At 47.7% G+C, this 14,497-nt stretch overlaps 5 protein-coding genes across 5 annotated transcripts; 1 reads left to right on the plus strand and 4 right to left on the minus strand.

Moving 5' to 3' along the window:
• Nucleotides 1-2,541: 2,541 nt before the first annotated feature.
• C8Q69DRAFT_407841 (superoxide dismutase [Mn], mitochondrial) lies at nucleotides 2,542-3,337 on the plus strand (the record flags this gene model as incomplete). Its single annotated transcript, XM_028628169.1, has 3 exons — nucleotides 2,542-2,589; nucleotides 2,682-3,155; nucleotides 3,218-3,337. The coding sequence occupies 3 exons, from the start codon at nucleotides 2,542-2,544 to the stop codon at nucleotides 3,335-3,337; spliced, it is 642 nt and encodes a 213-aa protein (XP_028481951.1).
• Nucleotides 3,338-3,352: 15 nt separating this feature from the next.
• On the minus strand, nucleotides 3,353-4,450 carry C8Q69DRAFT_93759 (hypothetical protein). The gene is made up of 2 exons (XM_028634184.1): nucleotides 3,767-4,450; nucleotides 3,353-3,683 (listed from the first exon to the last, which is right to left on the minus strand). Exons 1-2 carry the CDS (start codon nucleotides 3,997-3,999, stop codon nucleotides 3,482-3,484), a joined length of 435 nt encoding a protein of 144 aa, XP_028481952.1. The 5' UTR covers nucleotides 4,000-4,450; the 3' UTR covers nucleotides 3,353-3,481.
• Nucleotides 4,451-4,984: 534 nt separating this feature from the next.
• C8Q69DRAFT_407887 (hypothetical protein) lies at nucleotides 4,985-6,564 on the minus strand (the record flags this gene model as incomplete). The annotated part of the gene is made up of 6 exons (XM_028628171.1): nucleotides 4,985-5,066; nucleotides 5,128-5,673; nucleotides 5,744-6,213; nucleotides 6,280-6,327; nucleotides 6,383-6,427; nucleotides 6,511-6,564. 6 exons carry the CDS (start codon nucleotides 6,562-6,564, stop codon nucleotides 4,985-4,987), a joined length of 1,245 nt encoding a protein of 414 aa, XP_028481953.1.
• Nucleotides 6,565-7,694: 1,130 nt separating this feature from the next.
• On the minus strand, nucleotides 7,695-10,376 carry C8Q69DRAFT_93934 (poly(A) polymerase Pap). Its single transcript, XM_028634185.1, has 7 exons — nucleotides 9,987-10,376; nucleotides 9,779-9,927; nucleotides 9,116-9,702; nucleotides 8,456-9,062; nucleotides 8,297-8,411; nucleotides 8,127-8,244; nucleotides 7,695-8,004 (listed from the first exon to the last, which is right to left on the minus strand). Exons 1-7 carry the CDS (start codon nucleotides 10,133-10,135, stop codon nucleotides 7,933-7,935), a joined length of 1,797 nt encoding a protein of 598 aa, XP_028481954.1. The 5' UTR covers nucleotides 10,136-10,376; the 3' UTR covers nucleotides 7,695-7,932.
• A 123-nt stretch (nucleotides 10,377-10,499) lies between these two features.
• Nucleotides 10,500-12,515, minus strand: C8Q69DRAFT_478751 (homoserine acetyltransferase family protein). The gene is made up of 6 exons (XM_028631396.1): nucleotides 11,910-12,515; nucleotides 11,348-11,843; nucleotides 11,178-11,287; nucleotides 10,972-11,119; nucleotides 10,840-10,919; nucleotides 10,500-10,776 (listed from the first exon to the last, which is right to left on the minus strand). Exons 1-6 carry the CDS (start codon nucleotides 12,055-12,057, stop codon nucleotides 10,697-10,699), a joined length of 1,062 nt encoding a protein of 353 aa, XP_028481955.1. The 5' UTR covers nucleotides 12,058-12,515; the 3' UTR covers nucleotides 10,500-10,696.
• Between the last annotated feature and the right edge of the window lie 1,982 nt (nucleotides 12,516-14,497).

The following is a 14,497-nucleotide window of genomic DNA, read 5'->3' on the forward strand; positions in this document are numbered from 1 at the left end:
CTTCTATGATCCTCCATGTGGCTCATTCAGACGGAGATATATGTACGTTCTTGTACATGACACGAAATCATTTACGATCTGGACCCGCATATCTCGGAGTTACCCGGGAAACAATCAATTCTATTCCACTTGGGGAAGTAGTAGTTGGCCACTTATTAGATTAGGAGCTGATCTTTTTCAGCTCGGCAATACTACTCAACCAACAAAGTTCCGTAAACAGCGACAACATGTCTCTTGGATTGCTTCCGATTGGTGTCAGCGGATTTCATATCTATTGCATACATTGCCGAAACACGACTGCCCAACCTCTTGAAAAGAGTCAAATGTTCTTCCGCCGTTAATCTTCCAGAGACAGAAACATTTGGTAGATAACAGTAGAGGGTTCAATAAAGAATAGGAACTCTGACAGAAGGCGAACAGAAATTGAAGCTCTTGGAGCGAAGCTCGCTGAGCTTGAGATCTCTAGCAACTAGCTCAGCTCATTTATCTCTGTGGGCGGAGCTAGAAAGGCATGGGAGAAACCCGATAGGAGGTCTTCCTGTAGGCAGGCTCCGACAGAAGCTTGTCTTTAGTTAAGTAGAATTCTACTGTGCCTATCTGAAATTAGGCTCTCCCGGAAGCTGTCCAGCCCCTTACATCAAACACGGAAGCCCTCCAGGAGCTCTTCAGCGTCCTTTGGAAGTGATATCGTGTAACTCGGCAACGCTAACACAACATCAAGATAGCAATTGTTTCATGCACTCTACCTGAAGATGGTGTAAAAGGTTCAAAGATGCTACCTCTTCCAAAGACACCATATGAACCGCGCAATACAACATGCCGTTGATATTGATTGAAATAGATCAGGGAAATATCAAAGATTTTCTTTTTCTTTTTAGTATCATCGGACTATTGGAGCATGCTACTTGATCAGTCATCATTTAGCTCTTCACAGAAGTCACCATATATCAAGCGCGGGGGCTGTTAACCTGAGACACGGGTTCCCTATTAGAACCACGTAGGTGATTGAGAGAACAGCCTAGTTTCCAGGCCGGAGTAAATATATCGAGCTGGATGTCTTTAAGCAGTGATGTCATTAGGTTTCTTTTATTAATTACAAAAACCTTCGATGGAAAATTTTCAAGTTTGAATATATGAAGGGCGTAGAGCATGCAACATTAAGCCACCTATTGTGACCTATTCGAGATCAAAGCAGACGTGCCAGGAGTAGGAAATGTGCAGATATAGCACTAGCGAAGCGGCACTATGTGTACATACAAATGCGCAGGCAAAAGCTGCATCTTAATACACCTGATGCATACACTTCCACGTGACATTTTGAAAGCGTGTATCCACATTACCATTGCATTTTTAGAGCTTTAATTTAGAGAAACAGTGCCCCTTTCAACTAAGTATTATTTTAGAAATGCCAAACAATTTAATGCTTAGTTTCGAGCTTATGTTGTGTAGCTGTAGCATCACAAGAAAGCGGGTTAGAATGGCAGCAACGAGGACCTAGTTTATCTGTTTTACCCGTCAAGGTTGAACTGTGCCGAGATCTAGGATCACGGAAGCAAGATAGGAAGAAAAGCATGTCGTACTGGAATATAATCTCGATTGCTTGAACAACTAGAAGATACGGAAATCTATTGACTATTTATGCCCTATGACTTTGTTCTAATTCATTGCTGCGTGACTCGTTGCGCCCGCCGCCAATTTGAAGTACAGTTGATAGGTGATCAACAAAGTTCATTGTTCTATCTATATATACTCTGAAGCTCCGGCCAATCAATCGTGTGCGAGTAGGTAACTCCAGCTCGTTACTACAAATAACCGGCCTAGAGGTAATACACTTCTATTCGTCCGTTCCTTAGTGCGTTGACAAGCAGTCTCAATCCATTGCTTTTTGCACTCCATAAATACTCTAGTCTTCTATGGGATCCCCAAATGGCGCCTCATGAAAGCCAGCTGGTGACTAATGGAGAATTCCACCACCATATGATAATCTACGTTACCACCCCTATGATTACAAGTTCCGACACGTCGAGATTGAAGCGTTGGGTCCTCATTCGACCGCTTTGGAGATCCGAATCGCCAAAGGGATGCATGTTCGAGGTAGATCAGTTGCATGTATACCATACATTAGCTCACTCAATCACAAGCAAACAACACATTGGGACAGACAGCGAAAAAAGAAAAGACGCCCATTAATAATCGACCAAACCCCCCCTCTATCCGCTCTCTCAATGCAAGACACTCAAGTCTAGACGAAGATCGAAGCTCGAACAACCCCGCCCTTACAAAGCAGCAGATATGGCGTGCAACGAAAACTCGCGCAAAACTACGCACTTGGTGGTGATTGGCCCCATATTTCCCATACCAGTACGTCAGTCGGACCCAGAGGACCTTGGAGGCTTGGACTATCCCCCTCTTTAAAGAGTCCGCAAGATGCCCCTCATGGAGGGGTAGACGATCTGTTTGACCTTTTTCTGTTCTCTTCTCGAGTTTCTATACCGATTTACTAGGTCTTTTTTCTTGTCTGATATCAATATCTGTGACAATATGGCTTCTACGACATATACTCTTCCCCCTCTTCCGTACGGATACAATGTAAGCTACTCCTGAAACCCTCTGCCGGCTCTCCGGTGTCAGAGAAGAGTCAGCGAGGATGTGGAATCGGACGCTGATGGATGTATTTCCAGGCCCTGGAGCCCGTGATCTCACAGCAGATCATGGAACTGCACCACAAGAAGCATCACCAGACTTACATCAACAACCTGAACGCCGCATTGGCCTCGCAGGCCGCGGCTACTCAGGCCAACGATGTGCCCCAGCTGATCTCCCTTCAGCAGAAGATCAAGTTCAATGGTGGTGGACACATCAACCACTCCCTCTTCTGGAAGAACTTGACTCCCCCGGGAACTAAAGAGGCCAACATCGATGTGGCTCCTACGCTGAAGAACGCGATCGTCAGCCGATGGGGTTCGGAGAAGGCATTCACTGATGCCTTCAACGCTGCTCTTCTCGGTATCCAGGGTAGTGGATGGGGATGGCTTGTTGCCAACAAGCCCGGCGGAAAGCTGGAAATCATCACCACCCACGACCAGGATCCCGTCACGTCGCCGGATATTCCGATCTTTGGCGTCGACATGTGGGAGCACGCCTACTACCTGCAGGTTAGTAATTCCCTTCTTCGTTGTAGGGGTTATCCAGCAGCTGCTAAATGATTATATTTCAGTACCTGAACAACAAGGCCGGTTATGTGGAGGGTATCTGGAAGATCATCAACTGGGCCACGGCGGAAGAGCGATACAATAAGGGCATCGACAGCTCTGCCATCTTGAAGGCCTCAATCTAAGCAATTATCATGAGAACGACGGCATTAAACCAGAACATGAGATCAGATCAATGTAGTCTAAACGCCGTATCCATCGCTTAATGAGTGATAAAAAATAAACACACGATTCTAGCAAATGCAAGCAAACCCATCCAGTACGCCCATTCAATTATAACCGACAATTCCTGTACCAAGCATAGAATTTTGCGATAGTAGCGTCACTTGGCGTCCGAGGATGCCACTGTCGGAGATATCGAGGTCCAATTTCTCTGGGAGATCGAATTGCATCTCTCTTGAACCGCTCGTGTCGAGGGTGAAGGAATGGAGAGGTCGTGTAGACATTGTCGACGTCAAATCTCCATATCGCCTGTCATTTATTATGTTAATTAGCAAAGAGCATTCTCTCATGATTTCCCCCGGCCTAGAGGTTATGGTTGGATTTATGCTTACTCTATCCGCAGATCGACATTCTTGCAATTCTGCAGGGCCTTCAATGTGCTTGGGTCATCGAATCTGAAGACCGCCCTTGTCCTTATTACATCGTTCGCTGTCTGCGTATTGTGGAAGAACAGAGTGTATGGATTAAGCGTAGGTGATGCCGATGACCCCCCTGTGATCTTGGGTGGGAACATGACTGCGATTCGCCCTCCAGCGCTTGGGCGGCCAACTCCGTCGCAACACATGGTTACCTTCAAAAAGTATGAAAGTTATTGAGTAGATATCGATGTATACAAGACCAAGCCAAGTGGCAAGTTATAATTGTATGGATTAACAAAGACACAACTACTCTTCCACGGCAGGGGTCTCTGCCATATATACCTACCTAATCTATGTATGAAAACAGGGTACCCCGGGGGCGAATCGAGGGGGTCTGCCCCGAGGGTCCTTCATGTCAGCAATTGAGCGGTATCGAGCACAATTTCCAAGTCCTGGTCGGGCATCGTGGAGTTTTGTCTTACGCGACAGACTAAGATGGCTCGCGATGTTGCTCAAATATGCGCATGGGTATCCACTAGAGCGAGTTATTTGGTGGGTCAGCGCGGATCACGAAACACCTCGGCTCGAGGAGGTGATTAATTAATTAGGAGCCTCCATTCAATAATGTTGTATAGACGGATTTGTAGAATGATTAAGAGCATGGTAATATCTTCATCGTGTCTGAATAACTACACGGGCGACCTACAATGAGGTTGTGAGTACCTTCGGAGGCAAAATGTATGTACAGTTACTACAGTACAACAATATTGACTCCCAAGGTTGATGGATCTCCGCTAAACTCTAAGCGGAACTTAAGAGACTTATCCATCTGTCATTTCCTTGTATTGCAAGAAGCGATGAATTATCGGATTCGAACTACGTGGAATGAATTAGATGTGCTATGTTTTGTCATCATGCGGGAGCAACATTGATTTCGGATATGATGGTATAACTATGGCGCCAATATAACCAACAGAGCCTCGCCTCTTCATAGAGGGATATGTTTATCTAGCCAATCAACGCACAATAACAAGGAAACCGACTAATGTAAACCGTCAAAAATCCACTATTTGTTGCGTTCATCTGTGAAACTTTTGCCCGCCGGGGAACCAAGGACACCTATAGAACGGCCTGCATTCTACTAGAAGTCATTCCAGCTCAGCCAGCGACATCTGAACTCTAATACAGGATTTATAGGTGGTACTGCTCCGGACTCGTAACTTCCATGCCCTGTCTCTTCCATATTCCTTCCACGCCCATATCTTCTTGACCACTGATCTCACAGTTAGATTCGTCCTCCTGTAGAGGGGATGATAGTTATGTAGGTGACTTACTCATCTTTCCATGTGATGGTCGGCTCCGTGTCTCCCTCAGCCTCGTTGGGGTCGCGGAAGATGACATTCTTTTTCTTTATACTGGTCAGTATATGGCGAGACAGTTTCTCTTCCTGAGGATAACGTACCAGACCCAAAGTGAGATGGATTGCGCGAGGTCCCCACGAGAACTTCTCATCCGCGCTTCGTCCCTCGATCAGAGCTTGGATGTTCTTCGCCACGACAGCTGCCTGCGCTATTCCCGGTCTTGCTGCTTTGTGCGAACCAGTATCGGCGATGTCACCAACAGCAAAGAAGTTGGGGTATTTCTCATCCGAGAATTGCATCGTGGGTTTCACGCGGATATACCCATTCTGAGGATTAATTATGGAATCCGGTGCGGAGGCAGACAATCCCTTTACAAGCTCATTATTAGGACTCTGGCCCGTGGCCGGAATGACGAACCCTGCTGGGATCCCTGTTCCGTTTGTGAGTTGGACTTGGAATGTGCTACCATCATTAGGGAAACCGTTTGATGGAATAACAACACGTGCACCTGTGATGAGTCTTTCCTCCCCCAAGAATGATAAGTCAGCTATTTTTCCTAGGTTATAAAAACTCGGAATCTTGGACGTACCGGACTCCTAGCTCATCGAACCTCTTCTGGACGAGACTATGGAACTTTTCATGAAACTGTGGCATCACTCGCACCCGAGACTGCACCACAGTAACCTCCTTGTCGGGGTAATATTCTTTCAAATCCGTCGCCATCTGCACCCCTACGGCTCCGCCTCCGGCGATGACGATTGACTTTGCTCGCTTGATCTCAGACTGGTACTGTCTCAAGTACTGAATAGAAGACTGTTTATCGTGAGAAGGCATGTTCCCCGGTGGAGACAGCACTGTTCCGGTTGCGATAGCGAGATATTCGAAGGGAATCTCATTAGATCCCTGCCATTCGCGGTCGACCTCCACATGCTGAGGTTGCACTGAGAGGACGCGGGCCTGTACGACAGCATGTGCGGATGGATCGGGGGTAGCGGCGAAGAGGTTACTGTATGGAATGAAGGCTTTATGCTCATGATCTGGGACAATTGAGAATCGAGGCTAGATTGGCCCTTCAATCAGTATCATGGACTGGGGGTTCCTGAACAACTGCAGAAGGAGGCTTACGAAAGCAAACAGGTGGTTAAAGTGACTATGTGGCTCGATCAACAGCACCTGAATAACTCATTAGCATCATTCACAAGACATGAAATGCGGAAACATTGCCGACCCTGTGCGATTTCGGGATAATTCTCGCGAGTTCCTGAGCTGTAGCCTATATGACAATGTATCATCTCGTTAGCAACTGAATGCTATCCAAGCAAGCGCGGAATAATTCCGTCTACGCGTCAAACTCACTCGTCCGACATAGGACCCTCCAACAACGACAATATTCTTAATCAAAGGTGTCATTTTCGTATATTCAAGAACAGTCGATATTTCTCTTAATCGTAAGCATGTAATGATACTCAGGAAAATGAACAAAACCGTCCCCTTTATACGCCCTAGGGTCATCGTTAAGACCGAGCTCCGCGGGTCATGGACTGAACTGTAGTCTCGGAGATATCTTTTGCCACGATTCGACAGTCCCTCCCCATAGTTATCAGATTATCTGATAATTAATAACCTGGAACCACCGAGTCTCGTCTCAGATCTGTTTCTCGGCATTGTTGCATCTCCGAAGCCGGCGTTACTCAGCGAACCCTTCCCGTTGGTAAGTTAGCGGGAAGTGGCCACGGCAGATTTAAGTATTGGGGGACATTGTTGCACGGGTGAATAGTTCACGGCCGAGTATACTGCAGACTCTATTGTATTCAATCGAAAATAGCGTCTTACTGTAAGTAGCTATAGATATTATATCTACTGAGTGAAATAATTCATCTATGCACCTTCGAAAGGCCCACTGAGTAGGGACTAAGGATCTCTCTCATACGTGCTATCTATGTGGCGGCACACAAGCTCGGCTCGGAAGGACTTAATGGGATATCCGAGCCGAGATTAACTTCATACCATACTATCACCAGTTAACCCTCGTTGTGGGTACAAGAATATGAGACACTTTTTTTGTCGGTTAATATAACTGGATCTCAGAAGTACTGCTGGTGAGACTGATACTAATATACTAACCTCAGACGAGGGTATCACGCGTCTTTTCTTGGACGGTTCTTCGAATGCTCAACAACGAAACAATCGCGTATGGATTGAACAGAATCACCACTTTGGTCTTTCTACTAAGCTTTTCTGAAACGGACGCATGCTTTACTTTACAGGCCCGTAGGCCCAGCTCAATTGTCTGTATTGACTAATGGCCTAGCTAGTACAAGGCTAAGCTACCTCGAAGACAGCAAACAGCGCTCTATGTACAGATGGAGGATACCCACGCATTCCAAAACAGTCCCTGTCTTGCTATGTGACAGAAACTGTCATAAGCCAGCCGGGCGCATCAGAAAATCCGGTTGTCCTCAACGTGACCTGTGGTGAATAATCGTTCACCTACCATCAGACCGCTATCTGGGAGGGGACATATGCGACCACTCTCGTAGTCGCGACCTTGATCAGGCCTGCCCGTCTCGGGGTCATGAAAAACTAGACTACTGTGTTAGAATCAAATCAGTCTGAATCGCCGGTCGATCCTAGAGGTGAACCATAGATGGTTGAACTACATGCTGATGCTGGGAGCCTTCGAAGAGGGTACGAAGCTGGGAACACCTCGTGGGGGTAACTGCGTTGAAGGGGCAAGCCCCGAAGGGATGTAGCGGTTAGTCACAAAGGGACACCTGTTCAAACGGGCGTGGCGGTATGCGGTACCGTGTTTGATGGCATCGCACGCTTCGCAGTACTTTGGGGATGCTCCTAGAAAGAGAAGCAGGTTGTGTGAGTAACATTTCAGTCAAGGGGGTAACTGGGACAACTGTAACCAGCGCGAGCCACAAGCTCGGGAGGCGAGCTGTTGCTCTGTCTTTGCATGCACTTACGTCGAGAGCATCGATCGGTCTCTTCTGAGCAGTCGGCTCGGCTTTCTTGATGATCTTCTTCTTGGGTCTCGTAGGACGCGTTTCTCCGGGCTCGAAGACATCGTCAGGTAGATCGAAGCTGGATCCAACGGTCAGCGGAAGTAAGACTACTACGGCTAGCATGGACTTACTTTCGAACATGGGTAATCGACAAGTCATTGATACCGGGCTGGTAGCCTTGCCACGATGTGCATGTCGTCTTGAAGATCTGTGCATCTGTGGATATGTCGAGCGATCTCGAGGCGCCTTCGAGCGTTAGTTGAATCGCATCGGAGTGGTGAAATACCTACCTGGCTCTAGTGGCTTCAACTCAAGACCAATGTAATAGGTGGTAGTATAGATAATCCGACTATCACCTTCACCTGTTTTCTCTGTCACTGGGACCTCGGAGTTCTCAGCGCCGTTCTGAGCAGCCGCGTTATGGGCCGGATCGTTCGTCTGGTCAGTAGTCTCAGTGCCGGTTTTCTTGTCCTGGTATTGAGTCGAGCCATTCTTAACGGCCTCTGCCTCTTTGTCGTTTTTGACAATGTGAACTCTTTCAAAGCCTTTCGGGAATGGATGAGCGACTGCGATTGTCTGTTTCCTGTCCAGAGCTCCAACCAGATGTCTCAATTTGGACTCGACGAGGCCAGACCAGACAGATTGCGCTTCTTTCGTCTTGCTGGAGGAGGTGATACTCAGGTAATATTTGTAGTCGTTCGTGAAGAAACTGTGTCTCTTGAAAAGGTCGTTCCAGGTAAGCTGCTTCATAAAGATCTTATCAACGATGTCGCCACCACGTTGCAACTCGCGCAGGATCACAGCCTTAGTGGACAATGAAACGTTATGAGTGGCGCACATAGAGGGGTACGCTGGAGTAATAATTGGCATGAGATGGAACCTGTCACCGTGGTAGATCTAAAAAGGGGTCAGAAAGATGTGATGGATGGTAAGGAAACAGGATGACATACCTTTGGATTCCACACTTTCATTTGCAAGGGGCCGTCTTCGATTGGCTTCAGCAGCACTGGTTGGGGCCACGCCCACTGGTTCATTATCCTGAAGAACTTGCCTACGATGACAGAGCCCGTCGCTTGTGGATACAGCTGACAGACTCTCGCAACCAACATCGCCCAAGCTACACCTCCAGGGAAGCCAACAATGTTCGAATAGATCGCTCGACGTTGTGCCCAAAGCTTGATGGCCCGCAGCGCGAGACGAAAGGTCTTCTGTTGAGGTACGAGCTCCAGGATCTCGTCAGTCACACGGGTTCCATTCAGCGACCGCACTTCCTTTTCATCCAGCCCCCTCAAGTAATCTTTATTCTTAAGGTCGAGGTTTAGAGGCACGGAGGGAATGATCAGGCGAGCGAAGATCAGATCGATGCTGATCCCAGACAACTCGATCTTGATGATCGGGACGAACGCATCTGGCACAGGGGTCATCTTCTCAATTGCTCCCGGTGGGGACATTCTTTCCAGAGTTGGGGGGAAGTCAGCGAAGAAGTCATCGATGGTGACATGCTTGGGCCCGACGACCAGAGTATCAATATCCGACCCTGTAACGACGCGATGGTTAGTAGGGGGTTTTGCGTATCTCACTGATGTTAAATAACGCGATATACCAAGACATACCAGGTCCATAGACACCTAGACGATAACTTCCGTATGTGAAGATCTTTCCCCCTGCTGCCTCTGTCGCCGCAGGTGACATCCCCTTCTTACGGCTGACGACACGAACAAACTCGAGCGTGACACGCTGCATCAACTGAAGCACCTGCTTTCTGTGCAAACGAGATTCAGCTTCTGATACATACAGCAAGGCGTCGTGCTGCCCGCTTACCTTCGCTCAGTCTCGGCAGGGCTTTCGAAGTTATTCTGCGCCTTGAGCTCTTCAATCAAATCATCATTTGCTGCCAGTTCATCTGGCGTCGGGAGAACGGTAGAAATGGGGGGAGTCACTCCCCACTGTCGCATCGGTGGGGTTGCCATATTGCTTCCCTTGGACGCTCGCGTGTTCACTCAACTTAAGTGCTTGGGGATGGACGAGGGTATCAAGCCGTTGAAGACGAAGAGACTAAGAGACGAGGGAGAAACACCGAGATCAAAGAGAAACGAAAAAGGGAAGAAAACCAAGACAAAAAAGTACAAAGAGAAACACAAGTGAACGTATGGCGCGGAACAGAGTCCTTCGAACTTGAAGCGCTGGCGAGGCCTTGGAAGGAGGGAATCAATGAATGAAGGTTTATCATCCAGCCATTCTCCTCCTCGCTCCGTTGATGACTAACCCCAGTTCCCGCCGCTGGAAGATCTGTGGTCACGTGGCGCTACATTTCTGCCAATCACTGGATGGAATGCCCTGAGGGTGACCAACACTACTACTCCGGGCGCTTATCACAACCCAGTTACTGGACAAAAAGTGAAGAACGAGTCCTTATTTTAGGAGACATGAAACGCTATACAGTGCAACTGATTGAGTGATGGAGTTTCATGTTCGCGTTCCTCTGCTCTGACTACCCTGTAACCCTGCCTATCCGGCGACTTCAGACAGCTTCAGCATTCAAAGAACTTGGCCAATTTCTCATCGAGCCATTTAACGTCATCTTTGCTATCTCCAGGCCCTCCCGCCCAGTCTATGTGCAGATGTGAGCAGATATGAGCTTTTGTAATCACGACTAGTTGGTGGAAACACTTACGACCCCATATCGACGGAAAGACGTCTAGCTGGCCTATCCCGTCTTTCATGCATTGAACCTCATACTCGGAATCTTCAGGCCTGCCGGAAGTCAGTACAGCTAATATGTGAGCGACGAGTCTGCTAAACGTACGGGAAATACAGATCTGTCTTCCCTGGAAGAACTAAGGTCTTTGCTTTGATTGAAGCCAGAGCTTTCTCAAAATCTCCATTATACGGCTCCTGTTTCGAGACATCGCCATTCTGCCAAGTTTGGAGCATCACCAGCAAGTTATCAGGATCTATATTCATGGGTCAGCGGAACCTACGTCGATCATCTCCTTATCAGCCATGTCTCACCTTTCGAGCAAGCCCACTTCTCCCAGAAGTTGACCATGAAATCCTCAAGCGACTTGTATCCAAGAACGTTTTCATATACTTTCTCTCTGTAGAAAGCTTGACTGAATCCCCTATTTACTCTTTGTCAGCCTCTCATTGATCGTAGACTACATACCAAGCGCATATCTCACCATCCAGCATATCCTCTTCCAAAGGCCTTGAGCCCAATGTCTTTCTCCTCGGGTGTCCACTCCCTATACGCAACCCCATCAACAACTACAGCGCCCTCCCCCGAACCTGCAGAAGGGATCTTTTTCGCCGCGAGAAGAGCGCTCTTAACACCTTCCAGGAAGACTTGATTATGCAAAGAAGTCCTCGCGGAGCCGCAGAATGGTACCACCAGATCCATGAAATCAGGATACTGCGTCGCCCATTGGAAACTCTGCGCGGCTCCCATCGACCAACCGACAACTGCACGCAGGTGCTTAATTCCTAGGTGCTTCGTCACGAGCTCATACTGAGCCCGGACGTTATCGTAGAAAGAACACCTCGGAAACGGCTTAGCCGTAGGGTGATTTGACGGAGAAGACGATTGACCGTTCCCGAACAGTGCCGGTATGATAATGAAATACTTAGTCGGATTCAAAGTCTTATCCTCTCCTATCAACCAGATATTATCGGAGATAGCTTCAATCGTAGAGTACCTATCTATCAGCACCTTAATCAACCTATCCGCGGGGTCAGAATGCTTACATCCGGAGAACCACGTCGGATACACAATCGCAGGATTCTTTGGGTCTCCAAAGGTCTTGTAAGCGATATGAGCGGCTTCGATCTTTTCACCGCTCTGCAGGTCCCAGTCTCCTAGCTTGAAGACCTCATATTCGGCATTGCCCGTCATTGTGCCGTTTCCTAATCAAAGGTTCTGGCTTTCGATATATTTCGTTTGCGGGTAACAACTCGAACTTGGATCTGAAAGTGATTCTCTGTAAGAACAGCGACAAAAAGACTCTCTTCGGGTAGTTTCATCGCGTGCTTAGAGAGTCGGGCGATAGGATACAACGCCCCAATTTCCTGATAAGACACCTTCCCCGCATTTGCAGTGCCGCGTCCGTCGTATTTAGTCAGAGATACTGGTTTAGTTACGTAGTTTTTTCCGATTCCTACAGCGCCTATGCGAAGACACTATTATTTTTTTTGTTGTATATTGAGAGTTTTCTATAAGAGCACTCCTTCCAAAGAGTTCTTGTTAACCAGAGCTCCTATGATCTAAATAATATCTTCGCGCTGACCGCGGCGGATTGAAGATAAGCTCCCAGATCCCCACTCTCAGGGGGATGCAGCGCTTATCCCCGGAGGCGACTGCATGTAAGCTGAGACCAAAAGAAACAACATGGAGCAGCTGCATAACTAGATTATCACTATTATTTCGCCATCGCATAATTAGGATCCGCATCCATGGATGCAATAGAATAAATAAAGAATCACGAGGTAGGTCTATCGTGGGACCTACCCCCATAGTATTGAAAAATGGGTCGGACAAAATATTCGACTGTTGCTCAGCGAAAGTATCACAGTGACACGCGGAGAAAGTCCGCATAACATCTTGCGTGGGAGTGAGGGACAAGAACCACGTATACAACGCCCGCAGGATCGGCAGCCGTGGTGGTATTCCGAGTTAGGTAACCCGAGGTGGCATCGGCCCGTGGTCCACAGATCGGTAGATTAATAGTGTATCTCCAGCCCTTTTGCTCTCGGTATGAATCCGTATGATGTCACGAATATCGTGGGAATTGGACGGTTATGCGTTTCTTTTCCCGTGGCATCAAGCCGTGCCGTACGTACCTGGGGCCCTCCACAATATGCGGACTATGCGGAGTTTCGGTTTTCGTTGGCTTGGGAAGTAAATGAGAGAGTGTTCTTGCATTAAGTATTTCACTATGGAGTAGCCTGCCAGATTGACCACGATCCCTTCATCTGCTGCGATCGGGACGCGGTCCAACTTTGAGGAGATTCAAGCCTCACGACCGGACTTCAATCTCAATCGGGATGCACCTACGTTCAACAACCCAAGCAGGACTGGAAGCAGGGTGACGGTCCAAACGACGGAGGAGAGTATCTGAAAAAGGACCATGCTCTGGTTCCTTTTCAGCATTCTTCTTTTCTTGGATGGTCTCCGGTTTCCAAATATCACAGGGTCCCTTTTTATTATATGAAACGCACCCCCAAAATATAAAGTCACAAGGTCCAGTCCAGCACCGTCGTGTACAAGTTGGATTATAAGCTTCATCTGCTTTATGCCAGACCCTAATTGCCCCGCAGCGCTGATCCAAACCAGCAAATGTTTCATCGTTCCATATGACGTTTTTCCACTCCTCAAGTTTCCAACATCGATAGTTAAAGCTTGTATCTTGAAAATCCATCCTCGCGAAGAATTCAAGAGGCAGACGCATGGGAGATACCAGCTTCAGATACAAGAATCTCCGCGGATTTTTCGCTCCCAGCTCGATCCTTTTGAACTGAGTCCAAGATGGCTTTTTTGGTGACCTCTGTAGTGCTTCTTGGTCGTCCAGAACGGGGAGCATCGATCACATATTCGTCCTTAATAATAGGATCCTCCTCTGGCCGATAGCCGCGTTGAAAGGCTCGCTTCTTAATATCTTTTTGTGTGCTAGGAGGTATGCCTGTGAGCTTTTGTATATCTTCAGGTCTGTATCCTACTAGGAGTAAGGTAAGAGCTTGAACTCGAGCGGCAGTTTGATGAACAGGCATTTTAGATCGGTATCGCTTCGGGGTTGCTGGCACAATCGCTGGCACGGTGGTGTTTGCAGTCAGGAAGGTCTAGGATATAGACAGAATAGAATATTGATTTAGATAGCTTCATATTTGATGAAATAGTGAAAATAGCGGTGAAGTAGTAAGTAGTTAAACGAAGTAGGAGTTGTAATCGAAATACAACGCTAGCGGTGCCGATCAACGAGAATTTCGACACGCTGCTCTGTAGTTACCTACTGTCCAGTGTCAAGTCATCAACAATGATCCCCCGGCTTTATGCCATTGGATTCATCGGCTCTTTAGAGCAAATAAAGGGCACTGTGAGAAATATTCATGTCATCAACATGGTCTCAGAGGATTCCGTGGAGGCAGCCAACGCTTCTGTATGGTGTGTCAGGACGGGAGGTAACTATCCGGTCTTTTCTGGGTGCGCGGGGACGACATCAATGAGAGCAAGGACATTGTTAACCTGGATGTCCTCAAACCGACATTCGTTCAGGTGGAACTGCATATGGGCGAAATATCGTGATACATACCAAAAGCCTAGCTTCTGGATTTTATGAGGG

Source organism: Paecilomyces variotii (genome assembly GCF_004022145.1).
Source record: "Paecilomyces variotii strain CBS 101075 chromosome Unknown C8Q69scaffold_13, whole genome shotgun sequence".
NCBI lineage: Eukaryota > Fungi > Ascomycota > Eurotiomycetes > Eurotiales > Thermoascaceae > Paecilomyces > Paecilomyces variotii.

Bases quoted from the DNA above. Each gene is read 5' to 3' on its own strand.
- C8Q69DRAFT_478751 (XM_028631396.1), bottom strand. From the start codon at position 12,057: ATGACGGGCAATGCCGAATATGAGGTCTTCAAGCTAGGAGACTGGGAC. The intron at 11,288-11,347 runs GTGAGATATGCG...AAGAGTAAATAG, and splicing joins GGAAGAGGATATGCTGGATG to GGGATTCAGTCAAGCTTTCT. The intron at 11,120-11,177 runs GTGAGACATGGC...CCATGAATATAG, and splicing joins GAAGTGGGCTTGCTCGAAAG to ATCCTGATAACTTGCTGGTG.
- C8Q69DRAFT_93759 (XM_028634184.1), bottom strand. From the start codon at position 3,999: ATGTGTTGCGACGGAGTTGGCCGCCCAAGCGCTGGAGGGCGAATCGCA. The intron at 3,684-3,766 runs GTAAGCATAAAT...AATAAATGACAG, and splicing joins AATGTCGATCTGCGGATAGA to GCGATATGGAGATTTGACGT.
- C8Q69DRAFT_93934 (XM_028634185.1), bottom strand. From the start codon at position 10,135: ATGGCAACCCCACCGATGCGACAGTGGGGAGTGACTCCCCCCATTTCT. The intron at 9,703-9,778 runs GTATGTCTTGGT...GCGTCGTTACAG, and splicing joins TCTAGGTGTCTATGGACCTG to GGTCGGATATTGATACTCTG. The intron at 8,412-8,455 runs GTAGGTATTTCA...TAACGCTCGAAG, and splicing joins GTTGAAGCCACTAGAGCCAG to GCGCCTCGAGATCGCTCGAC.